The sequence below is a fragment of the Prosopis cineraria genome, unplaced genomic scaffold (assembly GCF_029017545.1).
Source record: "Prosopis cineraria cultivar Desert tree isolate PC_DT_omini unplaced genomic scaffold, ASM2901754v1 PC1809, whole genome shotgun sequence".
In the NCBI taxonomy this organism is placed as follows: domain Eukaryota; kingdom Viridiplantae; phylum Streptophyta; class Magnoliopsida; order Fabales; family Fabaceae; genus Prosopis; species Prosopis cineraria.
Genome location: NW_026557134.1, coordinates 1 through 27,647, shown reverse-complemented (window position 1 = coordinate 27,647; position 27,647 = coordinate 1). Strand labels below are relative to the sequence as shown.

The 27,647-nt window shown below is 32.5% G+C and overlaps 1 protein-coding gene and 1 pseudogene across 1 annotated transcript; one reads left to right on the top strand and one right to left on the bottom strand.

The window, feature by feature from the left end:
* The first annotated feature begins 6,143 nt into the window (after nucleotides 1-6,143).
* LOC129300920 (transcription factor MYB114-like) lies at nucleotides 6,144-7,075 on the top strand. Its single transcript, XM_054939521.1, has 3 exons — nucleotides 6,144-6,264; nucleotides 6,383-6,512; nucleotides 6,613-7,075. The coding sequence occupies exons 1-3, from the start codon at nucleotides 6,144-6,146 to the stop codon at nucleotides 7,073-7,075; spliced, it is 714 nt and encodes a 237-aa protein (XP_054795496.1).
* Nucleotides 7,076-23,963: 16,888 nt separating this feature from the next.
* On the bottom strand, nucleotides 23,964-24,721 carry LOC129300919 (probable calcium-binding protein CML27; annotated as a pseudogene).
* Nucleotides 24,722-27,647: the final 2,926 nt, after the last annotated feature.

Here is a 27,647-nt window from a genome sequence, read left to right as displayed (position 1 = left end):
AACCAATGGCGAAGCTATGTGTATGTGAGGGGCAAATGCACCTCCTCACATGAAAAAAATTATATAGATAGTATTTTAAAAATTACAATCTTTTCCCTTTAATTTATAATTTTTAAATCCTCTAAACTTAATAAAAAATATTTGGGTCAAAAACTTCTCAAATAAATAATATTTTAACTCATGTTTCATAAAATTTAAACAAAAAATTTTTATATTCATTAGACATATTATTAAAAAAATGAATCAAGAATTATTTATTTTACAATAAAATCCAAGCACAATAAATTAAAGTCATCCTTTTAGGTAATAGTTTTCTTTTATCTTTTCATAAATTAAACTCTATATCAACTCTCTCAACATTTTTTTCCCAAACAAATCTTCAATATATTTTTCCAAATAAAAATATGTATAACTTTACTTGTGGTATTATATTTTTTGTCTAATATAATTATTTCTTAAAATTATTATAATAATTTTTTGGAATATTAATTTTTAAATTGAATTGTCTTGTACTCTCTGACTTTGGATCCTAGCTCCACAATTGATATAAAGTATAAACAAGTATACCAGGTGGCTTACTTGTTTCTATTTTTTTTCGATAGAAGAAAAAGCACAAAGGGTATTAGGCCCTTAAATTAGCAACTAACAGCTCATAAATACACTTAGGGGGATTCATGAGGAAGACAGCTCTCGTAGCGAGATTAAGGGCTTCTTTGGCAAGCTTGTCAGCAAGAGCATTAGCATCACAACCACACCATAACAATCTCACCCTTTAGTCCTTCTGCATCAAACTTTGAATCTTAGATATAAGGTCACAATTTGAGTGATAGATCATGGTTTCCTGCTTGAGTGCTGTAATCACCTCCATGCAGTCTATCTCAACATCAATCTCCCTCCATTGTAAGTCCTAAGCTCTCTTGAGATCCTGCATTCCCCTTACAATTCCACATGGAGATTGCTCGCCTAACCGATATGATACAAAAAGCCTCCCATCGTCTTTCCAGCGTGGTCTCTTGCTATATCTCCATACCCGGCCACTACACCACCTCTCCCACATGCCCCATTGACATTGATCTTGATAGTCTCTATCTCTGGAGCTCTCCATCTTCCTTGGCTTTGCACCTTCCTTCTGCCATGAGATCTATACTAGACTACCTCACCATCACTTGTACTTAAGCAAGAGTCGCGTGCACTTTAATAGCTATTTTTTTTAAAAGACTTTAACATTTCTATTAATCCATAACTGTCTACATAACATGGCGAACCAAACATCTCACCTAACTCCCTTGACTACATGTCGTTAAGAAAGATTCCAATCTAACCAATCAGCATGGTCATTGAATTTACAGAATGTTGCCTCTTTCTCAGGATGCACCAATTATTCCTAGCATGCCATTACTATTGGGCAATCTCATAAAACATGTAGTATGTTCTTATAGTAATGAGGACAGAGGGAACAAGATGCACTACACTAAATACCTCTAGATGCTTAAAAAGAATTAGTCATAAGCCTTCCTCTAGTATAAAGCTAAAGAAAAGTCTTATTACATTGGGGTATAAGAGCCTTCCACACCTTCCTCTATAAATGTTTTGTAACTCATTAGTGCTATTACAAAGCCTATTGTGAGGCGACTTTGTTGTAAACTCTCTATTATTCGACCACCTCCATTTGGGTATATCCTCATCCCCAGTGCTTGAGATCCTATTTATTACATCAATTATGTTTTTGGGCAAATACTCGACGAACTTAGCTATTATCCACCCACCTAACAATGTCAAATACTTGTCCATTGTGTCGTTATTAATTTTCTTCGGAACATTCACTTACCATATACTGTAACAATAGCTCATGATGAGGGAGCCAACAATCACACCAAAACCTCACCATAAAACCATTACCTACTTGCCAAGATACACTGGATATAACCTCATTCCATGTTTCCTTAATACCCCTCTAAACACTAAATCCGCATTTACGAATCTCCACTTTGGGAATAATGTCATTTTCACATTTATACTTTTCACACATAAGCTTCACCCATAATGCATCTCAACAGTGAATTAGTCCCTAGCCAAATTTCATTACAAATGCCTTATTTTGACAACTAGCTATTTGCAGTCCAAACCCTCCATTCTCCTTCCTTTGACACACATCACCCTAAGACACTAAATGCATCTTCTGGTGTGAATCCATACTTCCCCATAAAAACTTCCTACACTTCTTATCAATCTCTTCATAGTATGTTTTAGTAATGGAGTAGATTGGATTATATAAACTAGAAATGCTACCACCACAGAAGAAGCTACCTTGTGTTTAGCTGCCGTAGATAAAGTATTCACATTCCATAAAGTAAATCGACTATCCATCTTATTCAAGATGTGTTGATACATATGATTTGACACTCTCTTATGATGTAAAGGTACCCTTAAATACTTCCCAAGGTCATTTGTAGTTGTAAACTTTGAGAAGCTACTAACTGCAGTTGCGTATGCTCTTCGGACATTCTGAGAGAAAAAAATTCTAGACTTAGCACTATTAAATTTCTCTCTTGAACTACAACAAAAGTATCCAGAGAAGCCTTTAACAAGCTTACTTGCTCCATACTAGCCTTAGCAAAAAGCAATAAATCATCTGCAAAGAAGAGATAGGATATTGCTAACCCATTTCTTTTTTATTTAAATGAAAACCAATTCCCTAAATCAACTTCATTTTGTATCATGTGCCCTAATTTCTCCATAACTAAATCAAAAAGATACGATGAGAGAGGGTCACCTTTTCTCACCCCTTTTGACGAAGTGAATTTATCACCTTGTTTGCCATTCCACATCACCTAAATAGTAGCCATCGATAAACATTTGTACACCAAATCGATAAAGATCAAAGGAATGTTGAGCTCTTCTAAGCACTTAGTCACAAAATCCCACCTGACTATATCATAAGCCTTCTCAATATCTATCTTTAAAGCCATAAACCCCTTCTCCTTTTTTGCTTGCAAAAGGAATGGATAATCTCTTATGCAAACAATTATATTATCAATGTTTTGTCTACCAGGAACAAAATTGCACTAATTAGGCACAACAACTTTAAGCATGAGACGTTTAAGTCTAATTGCTAGCACCTTCATGGTTATCTTGTATACCACATTGCAAAGACTAATAGGTCGAAAGTGCTTCATAGTTTTTAGAACATCTACCTTTGGTATTAAAATGATGTTTGTCTCATTGATATGCCTTACTAGCTTATGATTGTGGAAGATTTGTTGGACTAACTGAACAATAGAATCCCCCACAACCTCCCACTGACTTTGAAAGAACAAGGGGTTTAGCCTGTCTAGGCCTGGGGCTTTAAGGGGCTCTATCACAAACGTTGCACCTTTGACTTTGGAGCTAGTTATTTCTTATCCTATCGACTCAATGATGTCCTCCTCAACTGTTGGGAAGCAACTGCCAAACACAATATCATTAGAGGGGGCTGGTTCTATAGCATATAGTTGTTTGTAGAACTCGATCCTCATTTTCTTTAAGAGCTCACTGTCATAAATCCTTTCTCCATCCCTACCCTTTAGAGCTTCTATATGTTTCCACTTCTTATGACATTATGTCACTGTGTGAAAATATCTCATATTCTTATCCCCGTGAGCATACTAATTACATCTTGACTGTTGCAACCATATAATCTCTTCTTGCACTAAAATTGTCTCCAACTTGATCTAGAGATTAGCACATTCTTTTTCTAACATCTTAGTGTTCGTTCTCACACTTAATTGTCGATTAATGCCTTCCAATTTCCTCAATAATGGTGCTTTCTGCCTATTAATGTCCCTGAACTCATATTTATTCCAATTTGAAACAATAGTAGTGAATCTTTTCACATTTTCTTCCCAGCCATACGATGAGCTCGAAGAGCTTTCTACCACCAATCTGAACCCCTCATGTGTAACCCATGGTGTGAAAAATTGGAATCCCTTCTCCTTCTTAATCCACTAAGCTTCCTTACATAACTTTAGAAAAATGGAGTAGTGGTCTGATTTGAGCCTTGGTAAATGTATAACAAAAGCTATAGGGAAGTATTCAAACCACCTCGCGTTAACAAGTACTCAATCAATTCTACTACGTGACCTATCGTTACTCCACATATACTCAGGACCTTAAAATCCCAAATCAATCACCCTAAATTCATCCACCCATTGCTTTAAATAACAATCAACTCTAGATTGAGTAGTTGGCAAGGACATATGATCCTCCTCATTCAACATGGCATTGAAGTCTCCACCAATACACCATTTCCATACCCATGAGCTTCTATATCACATAAGGTTGCCATAAAGATTGGCGTTGGACATAATTTGAGTGATCATAAACAATCGTCAGATCCCATTCCTCCCTCAAACCAACATTAAAACTTTCATGAATTGAACATATAAATAACGCACACAAAATAAATTATAAATATTAATTTAGACAATTGCAAATGGGAATTTCAAGTGTAAATCGAGAGTTATATTTAGAATTTAAATAATTTATTTATCATTAAAACTTTTAAATTTATAACTATTTGAATTAATATTTATTGGTCTTTGAACAAAAATTTTCAAGATGAATTCACTACTACAAAATATATATTTTATATCCCTCAATTTACATTACTTTTTATAAAAGTGACATAAAAATACAGATGGTGGTAATTTTATAAATAAATGTTAAATATATAAAATTATCCACGTCCCTTCACATTGCTTTTTTAAAAAAGGGACATAAATTATAGAAAATAAAATATTTTAAATAATTAATTTTTTAACATTTTTTACGTTTTTTTAAAGCGACGTGGTAATTATCACATCACTTTTTAAAAAAAGGAACATAGATTGTAGAAAATAAAATATTTTAAATTATTAATTTTTTAACATTTTTCACATTTCTTTTTTTTTTAAAAGCAACATGGTGATTTACCACATCGCTTTTTTTAAAAAGGAGCGTGAATTGTAGAAAATAATATATTGTAAATTATTAATTTTTGAATATTTTTCACATTTTTTTAAAAGGGATGCTATTTTAAAAAAAAAGGGACGTGGATTATAGAAAATAAAATATTTTAAATTATTAATTTTTGAACATTTTTTACATTCCTTTTTTAAAAAAAGCGACGTGAATTTCAGTCAGCTTTTTTAAATCAAATTGAGCATTTTCCTCACTTCATCATTTTGTATTTTTAAACCTAACTCCTCTCCCTCTTTCCCTTCGACGGCAATACATCTCTCCTCTTCTCCCCATTGCAGATCTCTCCTCTCCTCCACATAACAACTCTCTCTTCTCCTTCTCACTACATTGAGAACCACAACATCGAGATCTATAGTCAACAAACTGAATAGAAATCTAAGGCTAGCATTCAACGGTGAGCATTCGACAGACAACTCTCTTTTCTCCTCGTCTCCTCCTCTTTCCCCCATTCGACGGATAGTTTCGAGACCCACGGGACCCACGGCCGAGATCCACAGCTCCTCCTCCTCTTTTCCCTAGGCGAGCAATATTTGGTTAGTGTCACTTTCACCTACAAGCTCTTTTTCTTTGTAGATATTTTTGACATCTGCTTGAACCTTCTCCGTTATCTTTGGTTACTTCATCAATTTTGATATGATTTTATTTTTCTTTTATTTTATTTTTAGGTCTGTGAAATTTATAGCTAGCTGTAATGATGAAATGATAATGACAAAGATTTAAATTTAAAGTATTTTAATATTTATTTCAAGAGAGACCACATACCTTTTTTTATTGTCAAGAAACCACATTCTTCCACGTCCCTCATAAAAGTGATGTGAATAAGTTAATTTTTTATGTCGTCCAAATCTACGTCCTCCATGATAGGGACATGAAATGTTCTAAAAAAGAGATGTGAAAATCTTTTTTTTTTATAGTAGTGATTATTGTGAATAATAATTCTCTCTTTGAGGACCTATTGACTATCATTCTCCCAGTATATTATACATATACTCAGCACCTACGGTAGCTTGAACATCAAAAGTCAAGAGAGTACACATCTCACGAGTCACAACTAAATAGTTGATTAATTACTGAGGATAGGATAAGCTTATATACGTGTGTGAGAGAGAGATTTATGAGTACATTTAGTATAAGCTTTCAAATTAATGGAGAAGATCAAATCAGAGTTGAGGAAAGGTGCATGGACCCAAGAGGAAGACAATCTTCTCAGAACATGCGTTCGAAAGTATGGCGAGGGAAACTGGAATCTGATTCCTCAAAGAGCTGGTACACACACACACTCTCTATAATATGAGCAAGAACAACCTTAAAACACACACACACACACACACAGCGAGAGCGCTTAAGATATAAATATGTTGTGCATTTTATTATATGATTGCAGGTTTGAAGAGATGCAGGAAGAGCTGCAGAATGAGATGGTTGAATTATCTGAAACCCAACATCAACCGAGGAAGCTTCACTGAAGACGAGGCTGATATGATTCGAAGGTTCCATAAACTACTGGGCAACAGGCATGCGTGATGATCTTCGTCGTTCTCATGCAACTTATTAATTAATTAGACTCATCAAGAGCTCTTTTCTTTATGTTGATCAAACATTGTAAATATATAGATGGTCGATGATAGCTGGAAGGCTACCTGGAAGAACAGCGAACGACGTGAAGAACTTCTGGCACACCAAAATGCGCAAAGCAACAGAAGAAAATCAGAGGAAGAAGAAAGCAGCGGAAAAGGTGAGCATCATCACGGAGGACACAGCGAAAGTAAAAGTACAGCAAGTAGTACAAGTCATAAAACCTCGGCCACATACTTTCTCTGAGAATTCGCCATGGTTGAGGAACAAGAGTTATGAGCTTGGTTCTGCAAGTGAAAGTGCTAGCAGCAGTAGTTTTGCAGCACAGCCAGGTCCTCCTGCTGCTGATTCTGGCAAGAGCGAGGCAGAAGAAGAGTGGTGGGAGAATTTACTGAAGAGTGCAGGAGGTGATGATGAGGGGCAAGAAGGTAATTTCATGGTGGACTTTTTTGACCAAGATTTCCTCAGAATGGAGGGTCTCCACCATTGGTGGAGTCACTAGTGAAATTCCAATAATTGCTGTGTGACCCTTCCGCTTCTGTAATGTCAGTATGTCACCCTTCACCGGGAGTTGCTGTAATTATAAATATAATTAATAGTTCACTCTAATTTAATAAGGATAAAACAAATTTTAGTACTATACATTTAATTTGGCTCGATTTTTTCAACTTTGTTTTCCATATATTCCGCCAACTTTTTAGTATAATGCAATATAGTAAAATATGTAGAATAAAAACTAGTCCATCAAGGCCAAATTGAGGTTGGGCTAAAATTAAGGGCATAACTTTGTTAGGCTTGGCGCAAATGCAAATACCTCCCTCCCTAATTTTTTTTTTTTCCAGAGAATATCTAAATGTTCAATCTTTCCTATGAATTTCTTAGTTCAATATTTCCTAAATCTTTCCTAGCTTAGGCTTTTAAAATATCAAATTTGACAAAAATGAAACATTTTAGAATGAAATTTGGGTTAATTATAGGATGTATGGGTCCCATGCCAATCATATGCTATTTTATTTGTTTAATTTTATGTGGGATCATGTGAACATTGTGCTGCAAAAACATCTAGCATGGTTCAAGATTTTTTTCATGCAGATCATTGGCTTCATGTGAATTATATATTGCGGGGTTGTTGCAAAATGTCAGTGTTTTTTTTTTTTCATTAAAAAAAAGCCTTTATGTGCTTCTCTATTAAGTATTTGACCTTCGTATATGCTCCTCTAGCAAAGTTTAAATCCCTACTTGATTTTAAATAAAAGAGAAAGATTTGGTAGTTAACTTTTTTTTTCCCAACCTCACCCGTGGCCTCCTTAATTATAGCAAGAATTGTTAGCAAGTTTTTAATTTCTATTTAACACTTTATTATAATCATTGATTAATTTGTAAAATTGGAAGGTCATATAAATTTTTCTACGAGTTTAAATATCAACTACCATTCCACAATAAATAATAACAGTAGGATTAGTTACTCCCTCCATTCAGTATCACTACTTTTCATTAAAAAATAAAAGACATTATTAACCAAATTACATCTCCTAAATAAGTTAGTTAATTGTCTTTAAACTAGTATATTATATTCTTTTCATGTTTATTCTTAATTATTTAATAGAGTGTCTCACTTAAATGTGAAATGTTGAATGGTTTATTTTTTAAAATTATTTTTGAAAAAAAAACTTATTAACTACACATTGAACAACTAAGAATGCCTATTATTTTTTTAAGACAAACCTAAAAAAATGTCTTATATTTGTTAATGGAAAAAGTATAAGGCATTTTTAATCAATCAATACCCTCAATTTTAGTTGTCTTTAAAATTGCACAATCTTTTCATATTTATACTTATTTAATATGATATCTAATAAAGTACATCCCTCTAATCCTTCTAGTCCTTATAAGTCTGGTCCCTATTTCTCTACTTATGTCTTTTTGTGCTCAGAAGCAATTTTAAAGCAAACAAAATCACATTTAAGATTCTGCTTGGTTGGAGGAGATGGGAGGGAACCATCTCCTTTTTTCTCAACCCTTCCCTTGGAATTGGGAGATTTTGAGGAATTCTTCCCTAGCCATCCCCTCCCCTTCCTTTACATTTTCTTTTTTCCATTAAAATCTTCCATCCAATCAAACATAATGTTAGGGGTCTTACAAGATCACTTATTATGGAAATTCAAACAAAAGATAATGTTCATCATTTGTAATTTAAAATATATTGAATGGGCATCGTGAAGAAGAAGAAGAAGTTGAGAGAAAATATAAAGTACAGAGGAGTAAATGTGAAGAATGGGTTTTCTTTTCCTGGCCATCAAGTTTTTTCTAAATAATTTAGTCAAGATTATTAAAAAAGACACAAAGCATCTATTGAATTTATATAATTTTACTATTGAAGAATTCTAATCTCACTTGAAAATCCACCTATTTTATTTTGCCACCAGACGGCTAGCGGCAAATGATTGTCTCACAACTTCTTGATGTTTTTAACCCAAAAAAAAGAAGAAGAAGATGTTGATGTTTGCTCCCAAAAAAAAAAAAAAACTTGTTGATGAAGGGCAATTATGTCTTTCCATTATATTTTAAATTATATCCAAGAACCATGCTTTTTATTTTATTTCTATAATTTCATGTCCTTCCTTATAATGAGTAGTCTTATAAAATCACGAATGGCCTATTGATTTGGTGATATTAAAGCATCTTCAAAAAGAAATGATCACGATTCACGAGTTCAAATTAAGTAAGGTCCAAGTAACTAGTAGAGTGTGTGTATTTTCTTTAATCCTGATTTTAAAATAAAGTTAACTAATTTCATACTTTTAAGAATTGATGGTTAATTCTTTAAATCTATCAAAAAATATTGGCTTTCTAATTTCACCATTTACTGAATTAATAATCATATTAATAAATAGTAATAAAATATTGTATAGAAATTAAAAACATGCTAACAACGTGTAACAAATAAGGAGGGATAAAGGTAAAAAATAATAATAATAACTACAGTATCTTTATCTTATAATTACAATCAAGCAGGATTTAAAAACTTTATCTTATAATCGTAAACTCTGAATATGTGAGGGATAAGCAAGTGTGGGAATAGCCAAGGGCTTATGTCTTAGCCCACTTCAAAGCCAATTTAGTTTATTTATTAAATAAGTTTATGCCTTTAATTTTAGTTTTTTCAAAACCTACTCTATGAATCCAACATACTGTCCTATTTACATACATATATATTGTATAATATGTCACACACACATCAATTTTACAATTAAATTTTTAATTAATTAATTTTTTTATTTTTAATTATATTTTTGATCATATTAAACTTATATACTAATTTTAATATTATTACTTTATTATTGTATTGTAATTAATAAGTCTTTTTAATGATTATATATTGTAATTGATAAATCACGTTATATATTAAAATACGTATTTTTAAATAAATTTTTAAATAAGCTTTTAAATTATGTTAGACTTTAGGTAAGTTCAGATTTGATTCATAAAATAAATTTTATATAAATTTCAGATTATGTTTAAATTTTTAACTTATCATATAGATTTAGGTTTGTTTAGGAAAAATTTAGTGTGACCTAACTTATGTGAGAATGATATTATAAAATCAAAAATTGTCCTTATGCCCTCCTAAAAAATGTGCCGTGGAAGCTAGCGGAAAAGTTTAAGTGTCAAGTCAGGAGACAGGAGTTATGATGGCCATAATGAGTAATGGAAAGGTCAACGGGCCAGCTTTCACTTCGGAAGCATACGAACAAAGCGTCAACACAGCTATGAATTATCATGCATATTAATCCACCAGATCATGGCCCATCCCATCCAGTTGTAGAGTACGGTCTTTTATGGAGGAGCCTCACCCACCAGATTCGATTCCATTTCATAATTTTAGGGGGACACCAAATAGTCTAAATAAAACAAGCACACCATTTTCAGAGCTTTTACAACTATGGTAACTTTCTTAGCTTAATTACTATTACTATTAATATTAATATTTGTTGCAGATTAACTGTGCTAAAACATGCTTGTCTTGGAACTACACTGCCTCGTTGCCATGTGCTTCTACCAATAAAATCTTCAACACGCCAAGACTCCACGTCGCACCTCCAAATTCAGTCACAAAATTAAAGGGAGAATAATGATAAAGTCATTAAAAAAATTAATAAAAGTTAATTTTTTTAAAAAAAATTAATGTGCTAATATCAATTCAAATGATTGTAAATTAAGAAATTTTAATTAAAAATAAGATATTTAAATTTTAAATATAATTATTCATTTATAATTAAAATTCTTATTCATAATTGCTTGAATTGATATTTTTGACTTATTTTTTTAAAAAAATCTATTGAAAGCCAAAGCCTAACTGTTTTTATTATGGAAACTTTTCCGTGGTTCTCTCAAAATTAGAAGCTACGTAAGTCTTCCGTTCCAAAAAAAGAAAAACAGAAGAAGAAGAAGCTACGTTAGCCTAATAAAATAAAAAAGGGGCTAAATAGAATCTTAAGAAGTAGTACACAAGTCTTATTTTGCTGTTTTTGAGCATGATCGGGCCGCGCATGGAGCCATCAGCCAACAGTAACTCAATAAGATATTATTAATCCATCTTAGGTGGGTGAGTCCAAGCCTATTCTCATCCCCCTGTTTTAGGTTTTGATCATGGTGGGTAGGAGGATTTGATTTTACGATATTTTAGTTATAGATTGAATGAATATTAAATAAATAATAAAATGAATAAGAGGAGTCAAGTCAGAGTTTTACCATATCCTAACATAATAGAATATACACAACTACCTACATTAGTGTAGATTATTAGAGTTTAAACGAGTAGTGTATAACAGATACATCGAAGAGAGGGAGAGAGAGAACAAATTAGAGAATTATTTGTTTTGGTGTGTTCTCTACCTCTAGCTAACTTCTCTATTTATCATGGAGAAAGGCCACCTCCGAAAAGAAAAATCAAATCAATAATAATTCACCTTATAGTGGAGAGAATAAATTGATTTAAATGCCATTATTGAAGAGGATTACTTCTCTTTCTGAAATTCAATCAAAAATTAATCAAATTAATGTCAAATTTCGATCAACACATTATTGGTGAATTATGTCACATCCAACTGATGGCTCATCAAGGGCAAATTTTATACAAATTCCAACATAAATTTGGTCAACACATTATTACTGGATTGTTTTAGATATTGGTTATCTGTTTATTTATTTTAAGCTTCATAGATAATTGTTATTCTATTGCTTTATGTTATAGATATTAGTTATTTATTTAATGTTTTAATTACTTAAAGTGTTTTATTTGAATGAGAATTCCTTTAGAACGTCTTATATAGGAGAACATAAGGGACATAAATTCAATAAAGATTCTAACTAAAGGGGATGTAATTTAGCTAAAAAGATTGCAATGGGAGTCAACCTAGTTGTCTCCTAAACATAAATCTAGTAAACCCTATAATCTAATTGGCCAAGAATCTAACTTGAGTAAGTTGAAATATTGTATACTAAAGTAAGTATGCATAATTGTCTATGTAATTGTATTGTGAATTAATTGACAAGCAAGTCCATAAATGTTGTATTTAACAAGGGTGATAAGTTCAAAAAAAATAACTACGATACATGGTATCATAAAATATTTTATGTTCTGTGAGAACAAGACATCTTAGATGTCCTGATAGCTGTGATCCCAAAACTAGAATTTGGGAATTGAAGGGAACAAGAAGTCTATGTTCCTAAAAGAAAAAGAACAGCGTCACTTGCATTACCATGCTAAGTACAATGAATGATGATATCATATGTTAGTTTGAGTGTTGACAAAAAAAGTAGACATGCCTCATCCGCATTCAAGATGTGTGTCCTTGTTAGATATGTGTTCGACACAGACATGACACCCATTATGGTGTGCTTATGCAATTGGAAAATCTTTATTGGTTGATCACATTAATTTGTACAAACATCCATGGGAGCACATCCAGTGCTCATCAGGTACTTCACCCTTAAAATAATTTGGACCATCTAGATTTAATTTGAATAGTTTAAATTTAAATACTTTTTTAAAAATAAAAAATTATAAAAATTTAATAAATATATTAATTATCAATAGGTACAGTTCATATTTAATTAGGTTGATTCAAATTTAATATTACTTTTTTTTTACAATTTTTATAAATCTACTATATAAGTTTACCCTGGACTGTTTTGAATTAGATAGTATAATAAATTAAAAATTTTAAATTTAAATAGCACAGAGTAGATCTGTATAGTCAATTTATAAAAATTATAAAATAATACTATTAAATTTGGACCAATATGATTAAATATGAATGGTACATATTGATAATTAATAGATTTATTTAAAATTTTACAAATTTTTATTTAAAAAAAAGCACTAAAATTTAAACAATCTAGATTAAATCTAAATGATTTAAATTATTTTAGGGATGATGAACACTATCCCAACATCCATCCCTTTACCTCAAATTAAGACAAATTTAGGGTAGGCTTTCAAGGCTTTTTCCAGTTGTGGGCAAAGTTTAGCATTTGAGTTTTGCAGCTAAAGCCTAATCCTACAAAGTTATGTATATGGAAAAGTAGTACTCAGTCTCACAGTTCATCCACGAAGGCCACACGCAAAGCCATGAATGATAAAGATTTCAAAATTTGATTTCTCCAAGAAAGTCAAGGTGAAAATGGATCCTATTAGAATATGTACATTCCTTGACTCTGGAAGTTCCAAAATGCACCATCCCAAGAAAATCCTAAAGCACTTTAAAATAAATGTAGCCGCGTTAGTTCACGTCAAACAAACGAATTTGTTATTGAATTTTGGGAAAGAAAACTACTTACTTGTGACTTCAGCTTGCACATTTTCATTTAATCACATGTCTAATATAATATACTTCTCTGATGATTACTAATAACTTTAAAATCGAGATAATCATGGGTCTATCCAAATATAAATTATCAAGTTTTCATATATTCACAATTAGGAGAACAATTCTTAAAACATTTATAATAGGATCTCAAAATTTAGCATTTCAATCTCTATCAAACACTTATTATATTCAAATCAGAGTTTTAAAACAATACGAAAGCTAAAAAAATCAATTAAGACCCAAAACACTTATTTTAAAACTCAAAGCTAAAATTTGTGTAGAAAACGTGATATGTACCTCAGCTAAGGGTCAACGTGTTATGGCTCACTCGTCTCTGTGCCATACGCTATAGTGCATTGCAAGCAATTTAATAACAAACAATTGCTGTTATTTGATAGCAATGGGAGCAAACTTCTGAGACGTCTCAAATCTTCATATGAGACAAGAAGCTTTCTTCTAATTCTAACCAATGGCACAAGTTTGACACTCAAATTTATTTTTTACAAAAGAGTTAGACATCAAAACTCATTTTATCACTTTTTCACGTAAAACTCACAACAATGGTATCCTAACTCACACACAAGTGTTAAAAGCCTACACTGACCATCCGATCACACTCAATGGACATTAAAGGACTAGTGCAAGACACCACAATCGGCCAAAAAATGTATAACAAAATCACCAATTAACCCAAATTTTTCATAAAAATTCAAGGGGGAGAAATTTTGCACAAACCATTCATTTTCATTTCAAATCAATTAAAATATACATGTTTCTACTTGTACAAGTATTTTGACCCTACTCAAGGATTTACAACTAAAACACACTAACCTAAGGTACAAAATACAAGTATGGCATAATATATAGTGCAAGTAATTCAAAATCAATGGCACATGACCTAATCGGCAATTTAACAACATAAATACACATAGACAAAGTAAAAAGTAATAAAAATAGGATTTTCACCACAATCCTATGTCTCAATATGCTTTCCCCTAATTGGATTCGATGAGCTAAATCCTAAAAATATTGAGAATTGAGGGATGAATACAATTATTCAGTAAGAAAGTTTTACCTAATCTATACAGTTGCATATTAATTGAAAACAGATGCAAATGGGTAAAAACACATAATTACAACACATATGATGAATTTGGCCGTAATTCACATTACCAACAACCATGTGATCAGGCCCAAAGGCATAAATACCCATATTGAATGATAATGCACTTCATAGGGTAGCAATAATACCAATCATGGGCTCCTAACACATGTAAGACTATAATAATAACAATCACGTGGTCGAATTCTAAATGTATGATCAAATTCTAACCTTATATCCTCTTGTTATCTCCGACATGAAATCAATGGCTATCACATAGCTATGTCCTTCACGAACTAACCCAGCCTTCTACTTATAAAGAGCTATCGGGACAAGGTTAACTCACTCACTTGTGTAACATAATTTCTCCCGATACAATAACCATAAGATGTTGTACCCTTAATTTAGCCTCCTCATGAACCAATAGAGACCAGTTAAGTTTGGGTCCCTCATAGAATAAGTGAGACAGTCCTAAGTTAATCATAGAACATGAGCTACCTTCCTATTTTAACAGTTGGTGCCAAGGCGAGTTCCCAATTCCAATGGTCACTGTCAATACCATATGAGTTTAAATCAACTACTCCTCTCCCTAGGCGATCTCCTGCCAATAATCATGCTATATATAACTTGACACTTTATGCTATGTTAACACTATTATACATATCTTGACACTAGTGGTCATTTTAACACAATTTATACATATATTCTCACTCACTTGATCATCGCACTTCACGCATCAAAATAGCACATTATTCTTAATTTTACAATGACATACCATTCATCAAAATCTTAAATTTCAGTATGCATCATACATGAGGTTTTATTTCCACAATTCATTCACAAACTCATCACATTTTCAATTTGCATCAAATAACATTAACACATGACTAAGTTCAAAATATAAAGTTCAATAACTACCTAATTAATATACAATTATACAAAAATAGGTTTTCCTTGGTTATCTCAAACCTTTGAGAGATTAAAAGTTTACTCCTCACACAAGCACTTCCAAAGCTTCTTTGAAGCTCAAATGGTGCCAAAAGAGTCACACTATTATCATATTACAAGAATATCATTATAATCTCAATCTTAAGAATTTATTACGCTAATTCCACATTTCTTTATTCTACCAATCCCATAAATTCACTACCCACATATTCAATGAGTTTACTAGGCTCCATTGTCCCACATTATCATTAAGGAGTTATTTAACCATCATTAATGATCCACGGACACTCCTAACAACTCTATTTAATGAAATATGTTTTAATTTTCTAATGAATCATCCCCTTACTGTTTTCTTCATCAAACCACCACCATATTTAATCAAATATGTTTTAATTTTCTCACTGTTCATATATCCCAAAAAATTTAATTATCATTTGCATTGAAATTATAAATCATAATCCAAGTCTAGCAAATTGAGTGGGATGCATTTTCATATCTGAAAAGTTTAGCATTTTATATATTTTACTCTAGTTACATGTGTACAACAACGGATTTAGAAAAAATTAAATTAGTTGGGTTAATTTTCTTGTTGAAATTATTTTAACAAGGTTAATAATATATAAATTTGTAAAGGGTTAAATGATAATTTAGACCCTAAACTATAAGTTTAGGGACAATTTGAACCCTAAACTCATCTTTAGTACACTTTAAGTCCTAAACAATTAAATTTAGAGTAATTTTACCACTAGCATTATGTTGGAGTAAATTGCCATACTTTGAGTAGTGGGCCTAAATTTGCAAGATAAGTGGTTTGGACCATTTACTCTCTTTCTCCTTCTCTACTCTCTCTCTCACTCACTCACTCACTCACACACAGACTACCCCATCTAAAGTTGGTAATTCAAGAGGTCATGTTTAATTTGGTTTAGACTTATTCAAATTAAACTTAAAGTGTCCTGCTTTTTTGAAAAAACTCATAACTCAAGCCAGCCCTAACTTTTTTGGGCAAGTTCAAGATAGCCACAGGCTTGGCTTGAATCATCAGCTTTACATACATATAGAGCCAATAATTTTGGTAGTCGAGCTTATTTAAATTGAGTTTAAAGTATCTTACAATTTTAAAAAAGCTTGTATAATCAAACACAGTCCTAACTTTTTTTCGACAAATTTAAGCTAGCTTGAATTATCAGCTCTACTCCCATTTCCTCTCTCCTTCTCTCCTCTACCCTTTCTCTCTCTCATATCCTCTTCACAACTACTTGAATCACAGGCACCATTGGTAGATCCCACTCACACATCAAAAGGCCAAGTTGGTTTGTTCGGTCTCTCTTTTACCTCACCATTCCCATCTGTCTTTGTTTACATCATCAATTACGCCATGTCCACTCCCATCTTCCTTAGCCACCTCGACAATTTTGAGCTTACTACTGCCTCCTTTAGCAATAGTAGCACCCAGCTCTTCACTTATGGCCTCACAGTGTAATGGAAACATTGTGTGGGCAATCATTTAGAGCTCGCTAATATGAGATGCTAGGCATATACTTGCAATGAACATTGAAAGTGAGCTCCATCAATGTGCTGATGCTCAGCTGTGAGAACTGATTCACAAGGACGCCTATCGTGCATGGCATGCAGTTTGGAAGTTCCAGTTGAGGTCACGGATGGTGACAATCATAAGACTACCATGTGATTGGTTGTTTTCATAGAAGGGGAGGATGATGAGGGAAACAAGCTTGTCCTTTAGAGGTTGTACACGGCATCATGGAAAAAGTATAAAGAGACGAGGAGAGAGAGGGAGAGGAAAAGGGACAAGAATTCAGAGAGGGACGCGAAGAGAAAGAAAGTAAACAAGAAAAGGAAATGATGGGCCAATATGCATAAAGTGATGAAGTTAGTTTGAAATAGATGTGGGGGTTATATTATCACATATTTAATTATTTAAAATTTAAAATATACTAAATATAATTTTAAGGTTTAAATTACTTTTGAATCTATAGTTTAGCGTTGATATTGTCATTTAGCCTATTTGTAAATATGAAGCATTTCTTATTATATTAAAATAGAGGTGGAGTTTAAATGTTACAAGAGGTATTCTTAATGTGTAACAAGTAATCTTTTAAATTTATAACAATTGGTATTTCATTTTTTTCTTTTCTAGTTTCAAATTTAATTTTATTTATGTTAATATAAATTTTAATTTAATATAAAATTGATTTAATATAATTTAATAATTAATAAATAGTTATTATTAATTTTGTGTGTGCATATATGATATACAAATTTGTAAAATAATAGTTATTTTATCATTTCATAATTTTTATGTATTTTTAATTATTATCTTCACCGTTCATACATGTGTGTGTGAATGCAAAATATATATATATATATATATATATATTATGTTAATATAAGGTAAGATTGTGTGTTAATATATGGTTTTTATCAATTTTATTTTTTTAGTTAATTTCATTTCTTCTAATTCTATTTAACATGATGCAAGGTTAAGATTCGTTTCAATTACTTGAAAAAAAAAAGTGTATGAGAAATTAGAAAAATGAGAATGTAAAAAATAAAAAAAAATTAAAAGTATATTTAGTATACCCAAAAGTTTGATACTATTTACATGGTTTGTAAAATTGAACTGAACTGGCCGAGTGAACTGACAGTGCGTTTGATTTGATTTTGCACTTTATTTGAGTATTAATCAACTTAGGTTATTCCAGGCAACTCAAGATTAATCCGTTCAACCCCACGAGTCAGGTTGAGCAAGTTACATGAAAATAAGGAAAAAAAAATGTAAAAGCCTCTCACCAGTCGCTTCTTGGCTTTGATCTCTTACCGATGGTTTGATCAAAAAGAGAAGAATAGACCTTCGACCTTTTCGTCTGTGAACTTTGTGTGTTTGTCGTTTATGAGTCTCGTCTTTGACCTTCTCGGCCCTCCATGGGTTTCATTGGCAACTTTGCTTCACCACTAACTTTATCGCTGTTGTCTGTCACTCGCCATAGTCATTGTCTCGTGTTGGTGGGGCTGTTCTCGCGGGAGGAAGAGAGGCTGAACCAAAGGAAAGATGAAGAATTGAAGAAGGAAATGAAATGGTTAATGGAATAATGGTATTCAAATTTCGAACCATAAATACAACAGTTTCATTAAATATTTTTTATTCAAACGAGGTGTTAGTTTTGTAGTCAAAACATCCCAACCACCCATATATGCTTTCTCTTTTTTCTGACTGACCGATTGACGTTTGCTCCGCTTGTCACTACTCAATACTCACATACCTGACATATTTTAATTTCTTATTAATTGAACTTACATATTTTTATATATTTATGCTATTTTTAACGTTTAAATTTTTTATTTTTATTTCTTTTTAATTTTATATTTATATCTTATTATTATTATTTTTTGTCACTTTGATTTTACTATTATGTTAATTTTTTAATTATTATTAAAATTATTTTTATATATTATATAAGATGTTAAGTGTTGAATATAAATAAATATATTAATAATTAATAAATATTTATTTAAATTATATTATTTTATTATGTTAGATTTAATTCTGATTTGACTCCCAATTAAATTTTTAACTTTAGCGGATGGAATAACTGATCTGATTTTTAATATTTTGATTATTTAAGATAGGAGAGTTGGGTATAAATTTATAAAATAAATTTTATTATTTAGAGTAATTAATTTTTGGCCCGTACCAAATTCTTCCAAAAATGCCAATTAAGTATAAACCCGATAAAACCCTTGTTCATGACTAGCGGGTCCAGTTCTCTTAGTCGACGAACAAGCATCCTATGCTCCGTCGGACGCCGTCCACCTTTGTCAGCCCTGCAAGGTTGTTCTCGGGCAAGCAGTGAAGAAGGTTCGAACTCTAGGGCCTTTTCTACTCCCAAAATCCGGTGAGATTGATTTGTTCTATCTGGTGTTTTGAATCTAGATTTGAATTTTTCCCAGAGTCATCTGTTTCCGCCGTTCTTGCTTTGTTTTAAACCTTTCATGTTAATTTGGCTTTGAATCCGGTCGTGTAATCGTTGAGTACTGACACCTTTGGATTTGGGAATATTTACATATTGAGTTTATTTTTTTGAACTAGTTTTCGCTTGAATGGTGTGTAATTGCCTATTATACTTCTTCCCTTTTCATTTTGATTACTAGCGACTTGTATGATTTAGATTTTTTTTTTCAATGTTGGATTTGTTGTGTTTTGTTGTTCTGTTTATTAATCTCTTTATATTATCATCAAATTTGGAAATTCTCAAGGTACTTGCGATGTATGATCTTGTGAATGACTTGGCTCGACTTGTGTCAAAGTATCTGGAACAAAAAATAAAAGGACATTATATCAACTATGCATATTTCAAAGATTTCGGTACTATAGGTCCGCCTATGCATGTGTGCATGAGCACGCATGCTTGCATGCATGGTGTGTTTGTGCCCCTTGTCTCCAAAGCATCCTTAGGTGGTTTCATACAGATATGCTGGTCAAAAGAGTCCTGGTCAATGGTAGGATCATGTTGTTTGAGTCATATACCCTTTTACAAGGGAATATTGTTTATGTTTATGCAGTATACATTTGTGCTTATGAAAATGTTTATGGAGTTCAAATTTATGCTGGGTTTAAGGATAGTAACTCATTAATGCATAATTTTATCAATCATTATGTGATATTATTGGGTATGAATATTATCATGTTTGATATTTGATGCTACTTGAATCACGAATTGAAAAATAAAATATAGTAATTAGTATATTGCTGCTTCATTTGGTGGACCAGGCCTTTTGTTTTCATTGGCCAGGCCTGTTTTTAAACGAGCCGTACCCATGATCAGTTCTCATGAAGAGGCAAATAGACTAGAAAAGCCTTTTTCCAACTTAATGCAGCATTTTTTTTTAATTCTTTCGAACGTGCTAATTGCTGGTTTAAATCTTAATCGTGCTGCCTAAAAGATTGCAGAGATATAATTTCAGTGCGTGAAGGAGATCAGTTGGTGTAGCTACACTTTCCTGCTGCCATGATCTTCTGCACCATCACATTACTTTGTAGAATTCACAGTCCAATTTCCCCAATCTTGACTCCCAAGTACAGGAAATTGTGTAGAGCCTTTATTGTTGGTGGAGAGGCTTTCTTCCTGCACTTGCTTCCACGTTCCTCTCTATATCCAATTCCTTGCAGATGAAAATTTATGTTCTTCCTATTAATCTACCTTCTTATCAGTTTTTTTTTTTTTTTGAATTTTTCTCAGCTTGAGATAAAACAGTTTAATTATTTGTCGCAGTCTAGAGGCCAATGCTGGTGCTCTTACAAATTTTGAGGTCGTTGACTTTTTACGAGCTAAAGGAGCATCAAAAGATCCAACAAGGGTTCTTGCTAAGTAGCACTCTGAGTACAAGGTTGAAGAGAAATCTCTATTCATATTTTCTTTTAATAATACTTGCAGACCCTAAAGTTTGATGACTGTTATGCTGATCTAACAGATCTATGATTGTCTGGTCGATACTGCTGCTTGTGATCAAACTAGAGAGAATGTCAATGAGTTCTTGGAAAAATGCAAAAGGCGTGACCTTGCAAAGGCTGAGGTTCTAAATATATAAAACATTAGGCCAACTGCTGCCGGTGAGGTTTTTCCTGCAAGTACTAGGTTTGCTATGACATCAATTTTCCAAGTTATCTCGGCTCTGCAATTTTTTTTGACTGTTCACACCATTTTTATGGTATTGGTTTGAACCTAAGGCTGTAAAATTGTCTACTTAGTAGATGCAGAGGGTTAAGTTGTTTACTGGCTTTAGCTTTGAAGTACAGGGTTTAAAGGTATATGCAACACATTTATTAGGCTGATTAGCATAGATTATCATATAGAGCTTGCATTTTTATAACCGCAAAATATTAAAAAAAAAAAAAAGCTACTGGTCTCTAAATCATATCAAACTGGAAATCAGTAAGAAACGTTTGGAGGAGGATCAACAAGTTTGGACCATCATGCCTGCAAGTTTAACAAGCAAAGGGTAATTACTTGTCTTCGGATCAACATCCAATGTCTTAAATTTATAATCAGTACTGTTTCTGAGACTTTGTTACCACTTAGCTTTCTTCATCAATTGATGAATCATCTTTCGGGAAGTTCTGAGATGTTGTCTCAGTTGGAAGCTTAGACATTGGTTTTTATTTTGTTTTTAAAGAGGAGAATTAAATTCATGACATTGAAAGCAAAGACTAGTAAGCATAATCTAAGAATGACTAAAGATGACCTAAGGTACAATAAAACCGTTAAATGCTTCAGTTTTTGTTCCATCATCTTGGTAAGTTGGCTAAATTTGTTGGAATTCGACTTATCACTGTTATTACTCATTTGCTTGTGGCGATATAAAGGTGCCAATTTTTGTTAGTTGAACTTGAAGTTATTGGTAGAAATAGAAACTAATTGCTCTTTGAATCAATTAGTTGGCAGCAGAATTAGTTGATGTGGTTATATTTTGTTCTATAGTCAATCCTGTTGCCCATTTCTGGTCCTTCGATTTGCAAGTCCAAGATAGTGTTTTCTTAAACCATATATTGTGAATTGTAATTTATTGTCGTATGAGGTTTCTAATTATATATAAGAACGAACACTTTTTGCTGGTTTCCACATTGTTCTCTAGCTTCTGTTGCCAATCTCATGGTTTTGCATAGATCCCAGGTTTTATCAACGACAAAGAGGGTTCAAAGTTCAAACCTCAAAGTGTGTGTTTGGATTAGAATTTGTAAAATAGCGGCTTGACTCAACTGCAGAACAAAGAAGAAGGATCATGGTTGCTTTTGCTCAAATCTGAGTTTAGTAGATTTGCTTTTCCTTGAACGTGGGTTTAGGGAAATCAAACAAACAAGTTTATGATTGATTTGGTTCTAATGTGAGTTTGGGTCTGGCGAATAGGAAACCGAACATAGCTAAAGACGTCAAGAATTAGAATAGAATGAAAATCTTTAGTTGTGAATAAGAGACGTCCTTTGTGTTCCTACATAAGAGCAATACAAAAAAAAAAATTAATCAATACCTCTGGGTCTATTTATAATAAACACATTATCATAGTTTAATTATAACTATCATGTGTTTTTCTTATAAATAGGCCCGGAGGTAGTATTAGGAATTAGATTATGTGAATGAATTTAATAGATATTGCGTATCATATTTTTGTATGAGAGAGGGGACAACCAAACGGGATATGTAAGTTTGGGCCATTCTGAACAATTAATGACTTGGTAGGACTGACGTGTTATCTACTGTTTATAACAAAAACACTTGTGCATGAATTATTTATTATATTAAAAATTACTGTGGCATTCTATGATTGACGATAATTTAATAATTCTATACTTAGAATCTTGTTCTTGCTTCTGGATCCTCACAAGAATCAAGATAAATCATCACCTTCTAAAGACTATTTAAGCAATTCTGAATTCTTTATAAACTCCAAAATGGGATGATATCCGTAGCCTTTGCTTAGTTGTAATCAATCTGTTTCCTTTTATCACACAGATTATAGAGAAGTGCGAGGATCGTTTACCAGATAAGGAGATTGAAGAAATAGTAGGGCTGGTGAAGAAAACATTGCCGGGCAGGCCGGAAACTGAAGTTATCACTCAGGCTACTGAAGAAACCGCTGCTTCGAAAAGTGAGAAAGATAGTGAGACTACTAGTTAAGGCCAAATTCAAGATGAGGAACACATGGACACGAGTTGAGACTTAGTCAGTACTGCATGATTAAGAGCATTATAGGAGCTTAAAGCACACTGACTGATATAGCGTTCTGGTCAAAATATTACTAATTTCATAGGTTAGTTGATGAGAATGAATGGTCCATAGAAATCATATGATGGGGCACTTTCAATTGTGCCCGTGTTTGGTGACTTGGAAATCACTGGGGACTCCAGGATTTGAGAATTCTTTGACCATACTAGGATGCTATTTCTCCCTGTTCTTCGTGAAAGCTCGTGTGACTCATTCAATTGTTTTATTTTTGTTCATAATTACAGTTCGCTTTCCTCCTGAATTAATGAAGACTCTTTTGATGTTCGTTGTGGTTATGACTTGTGACTGCACCACAAATTTCTTGCATTTGGTCTTACACTACTTTTTTAAATTTTTTAAAAAACAGGTCTTACACGATACTAATTGTGAATAAACACACATAGGCGCATTATTAATAAATATTTATAGTTGTTTTTATTGAATACTATTTTTTATTCGATAGAGTCCGTGTAAAATCTCAAATCTTTCTTACTAGCTAGCTCAATAGATTTTAACTTGTGTTGTTCTTGCGTTGTTTAGAAAAATATTTATTTTATTCTTTTAGTATTAAAACAAAAAAATAGCATCGTCATTCATAATTTCTAAAATAATTTATTCTTACTCCAAAGTTTAAAATTCAATTAAACTGATTTATGCTCCCAAAAAAAAAAAAAAATCAGTACCGCATGATTTTGTTGGTGTATCTTATGTGGTCCTTTTTATTAATCCAATCTCGTAGCGTAGTGACTTCAGACTTATAAGGAAATACGAAAATGGTTAACAGCAATGGAAGATATAAAATTATACAAGACGACGAGATATTGCATATGATCAGTGACGTTAAAGAAAGTTTTGCATACAATTAATTGATCATTCGCTAATAGTAGAACATTAATCAACACACGAAACGATTGCAGAGAATACAATCCATAATGTTGCAATTGCATGTAAATACTGCAGATAGTCTCCGCAATCATCCTTCAAGCATATTCACCTACCGTTCAATTCGAGGCATATTTGGTTCTAGGCGCGAGTCATCATCCTCTTGAACTCCTCGAAATTGACGTTGCCATCGCCGTCGGTGTCGACTGAACTGATAATTTTCCGGCAGTCGCTCAAGGATCTCTTCTCGCCTAACTTGCGCAGCACCGCATGCACTCAGAGACCGAGATCAGTCCGTTCTTGTCCAAATCGTACAGATCAAAGGCGTCACGGAGCTCCCTCGAGTCGGCGAGCTTTTCTCCTCCAGAACGATGGAAGTCGGCGAACTCGTTGAGATCAATGTAGCCGTCGCCGCGTTCTTGTCGAGCTCGGCCATGATGCGCTTGATCTCTTTCGACGTCGTTTTGGAGTCGAGTGTATGCAGCATCTCTTGAGCTCAGAGCTGGAGATCTTACCGTCGCCGTTAATGTCGAACTGTTGAAGATCCGACGCGTTTCGTCGTCCATTGGAAGGGAAGGGAACAGAGAGACAGAGCAATAGCCTTCACCCTCACTTCACGCGTCTTCTTCCTATAACGGTTTTGGAAGTTAAAGGCCGTGTCAGGCAAGGAGCAAATTGGGATTTAAAGAATTCAAGGGGGGAACTGGTAAACAATAAATATCGGACACGTAAACAATCAAAATAAATAGTCCTCTCCTCTACCCTCCTAAGACCCGAAGGTGGGGTCTTTTCATTTTTTTTTTTCTTTATTTTCCTCCATTTCCTTTATCCTTTCATTATCATTAATTTTTTTATTTAAAAAAATTATTTAATAAAAAAATTTAAATGATGGAAATAAAAAAATAAAAAAAAGGGAAGAAAAAAAGAGAGAGACCCTCATTCCCTAAGACCCCCAGGAAAGCATTGGGTGTAGGTAAAGCTGACCACCACAACTTTACTAATATCCTCCAAAAATTTGGTGATATTTCAAATCGCAAAACTTGTCCTAATTTCAGTATTATTGAGACCCAAATTGAAGTCTTGAATTCTCTCGACCAAAAAAATATATTTACAGTGTGTTAACAGAGGTTGATATTAATGGAATGAGCTATGATTGTTTAGAGTACTTGATTATATTCTAAAATATTTCATTGTTAGTGTCATAAAAAAGACTACTCTCGTGGAGTTTTTAATTGCTAAAAGATGATGTTGTTGAATGAAGTCCTGAAGGATATTAGTTCTCAAACAGGTTAGTATTATTATTAGTCACATAAAAGTCTTAAAAAATAAATGATGTTTATAGTCTTGAAATACCAAAAAAAAAAAATGAAGAGATGACTTAATTAAATCTGACAATGCTCAAATTTAGTAGACTTTGATGCCTAATTCTTGAGACGTGCATTCACGTGCACAGAGGGGAATGGTGATGATTGATGAGTGGGATCATATGAACAGGGAAGCAATTGTTCCAAAATGAATGGATATAAAAGGGAGAGTTAGGGAGGATAAGAGTTTCGAGTGAGATTTTTTTTAATAATGATACTGGAGCATGATTGGTGGCTTGTAGTTGCAATTAGAGGGCGAGGACCTAATAAAAAGATAAATAAATGCCTATAAAAAAAAATAAATAAATGAAAAGTGGGGGGACCACACGGAGTAGAGAGTTCATGCCTTCATGCCATAATTGAAGCCGGAAGCAAGGAAAGAGGAAAGCAAAAGACGTGAGTGACAAAATTGAATTGGCAGCACCACAGCCCACAAGCTATTACGTAATGGCAGATCTTGTGTGTTACGCGGTTTTTGGTACGACCTATGCACGTCAACGTCTCCCTCACATGCCACTTTGTGGTGTCTCCAGTGAATATCTATATTTTGTGAACCAGGATAATTATGTTTGGATATCAACCCACCTTACACAAATAACCCCAGCACCAAAAAAAAAAAAAAGAGCAAACAAGCAAACAACAAAGGAGAACAAGGAAGATAGTGTATGCAATTGTAGAATAAGACATCTTATTTAACAAATTAAAGTGACATAAGTAATAAGGATTCTATTCACTAAATAAGTCATTGAGAGTTCAAATCTCAATTTTTATGTATGTCATAATTTAGTTAAAAGAAGTCTATTTTTTTATTCTTTATTTTGAGGAAGATATTCCTTGCAGCAAGCAAAGCTCGCTTTCTGCTTTAAAAAAAGTTATGTTTTTCACAACTTATAACAATGCTGTTTCCAATGCTTTATATTATGGTATATAATAATTGAAAGGAGATTTACCCATCATCTGTTTTGAAAGAAATTTGTTTCTTTACAAAAGAATAGTTGTAAAATTTTAGAATAAAATTGTTCATATTGACCTTCAAGTAAAAGAAAAAATTATATACTTCCGATAGATCTATGAAGAGACCTATGAAATTTTCATAAAATTAAAGAAAAATTTTTTATAATTTACTTTTTATTTCTTGAAGTGCACGTTATTCTCTCAATTCAATGACTTCGAAGTGTTTCAAAGGAATCTTGCAAAATCCTTTAAGTTCATCTTTTAGGGTTGTGGTATATGAAAAATTCACACAAATTTAAAGTTTCATGCTTAAAAGGTGATGGTTCTTTTACCCAGACATATTCAATACTTGCTAGTTAGATAGATATTTTTTAACTTAACAATTGAATTAAAACTTTTACCCCTCCGATCTTGAGTATAAGGAAATTTGGGAAGACTTTTGGTCCAAAATAAAAAGAGACAAAGAATTTATGTTGGGTGCATTGATCACATTATTCAATTTTTGCCTTTTATTGAACTAGGAGTAGTACTTTTTTTTTTGGTCCAAAATAGGGAGTAGTAGTTGTATTTTAAAATGACTAAAGATAAGATATAGAAGTTTAAACATTAAATTAGGGGCATTGTGGCATGCTTTCTCATCTTATTTATAAGTACTTCTAAATACTTTTTGCTAGAAGAAAAAAAAAACCTCATTAACTTTATCTAAAATTTCAACAAATTTTCAATTGTACCCCATTTAATATAAATATTTTGAAAGTAAAATATGTTGAACCCCGGTTTCAATGATAATAAATCAAAAAATATTTTACTTAACAGGTATATAATTATTTAAATAAAGGGAATTGGAGGTATAAACATACTATTAAGCTTTTAATCTCTGATTTTAAATTTTTCTTAATATCAGTTGGTATTGTTTTGATACTATCGATACTGATATACTTGTATTTTAAGCATCGTTTCTATGTTGTCTCGATGGTAGTGTTTTTGACAATACCTTTCATTGTAAAGGCTTAAATCTTTCTTTATGTATTACTTTGGAAAATAAAGTATCTCTACTAGTATTTAACTCATTTGATCCAAATCGTTCGTAGTATTAAACCCATTCTATTGATATTCTTCTTAGAGTCAATTATTCTTCATTTATTTAAACACTATCGATACTATAGTGTCACTA

What these genes read in the sequence shown, in the direction of transcription:
- LOC129300920 (XM_054939521.1), top strand. Translation starts at nt 6,144, where the DNA reads ATGGAGAAGATCAAATCAGAGTTGAGGAAAGGTGCATGGACCCAAGAG. An exon ending in TCTGATTCCTCAAAGAGCTG is followed by an intron (nt 6,265 to 6,382) that starts GTACACACACAC and finishes ATATGATTGCAG; the next exon opens with GTTTGAAGAGATGCAGGAAG. An exon ending in CATAAACTACTGGGCAACAG is followed by an intron (nt 6,513 to 6,612) that starts GCATGCGTGATG and finishes GTAAATATATAG; the next exon opens with ATGGTCGATGATAGCTGGAA.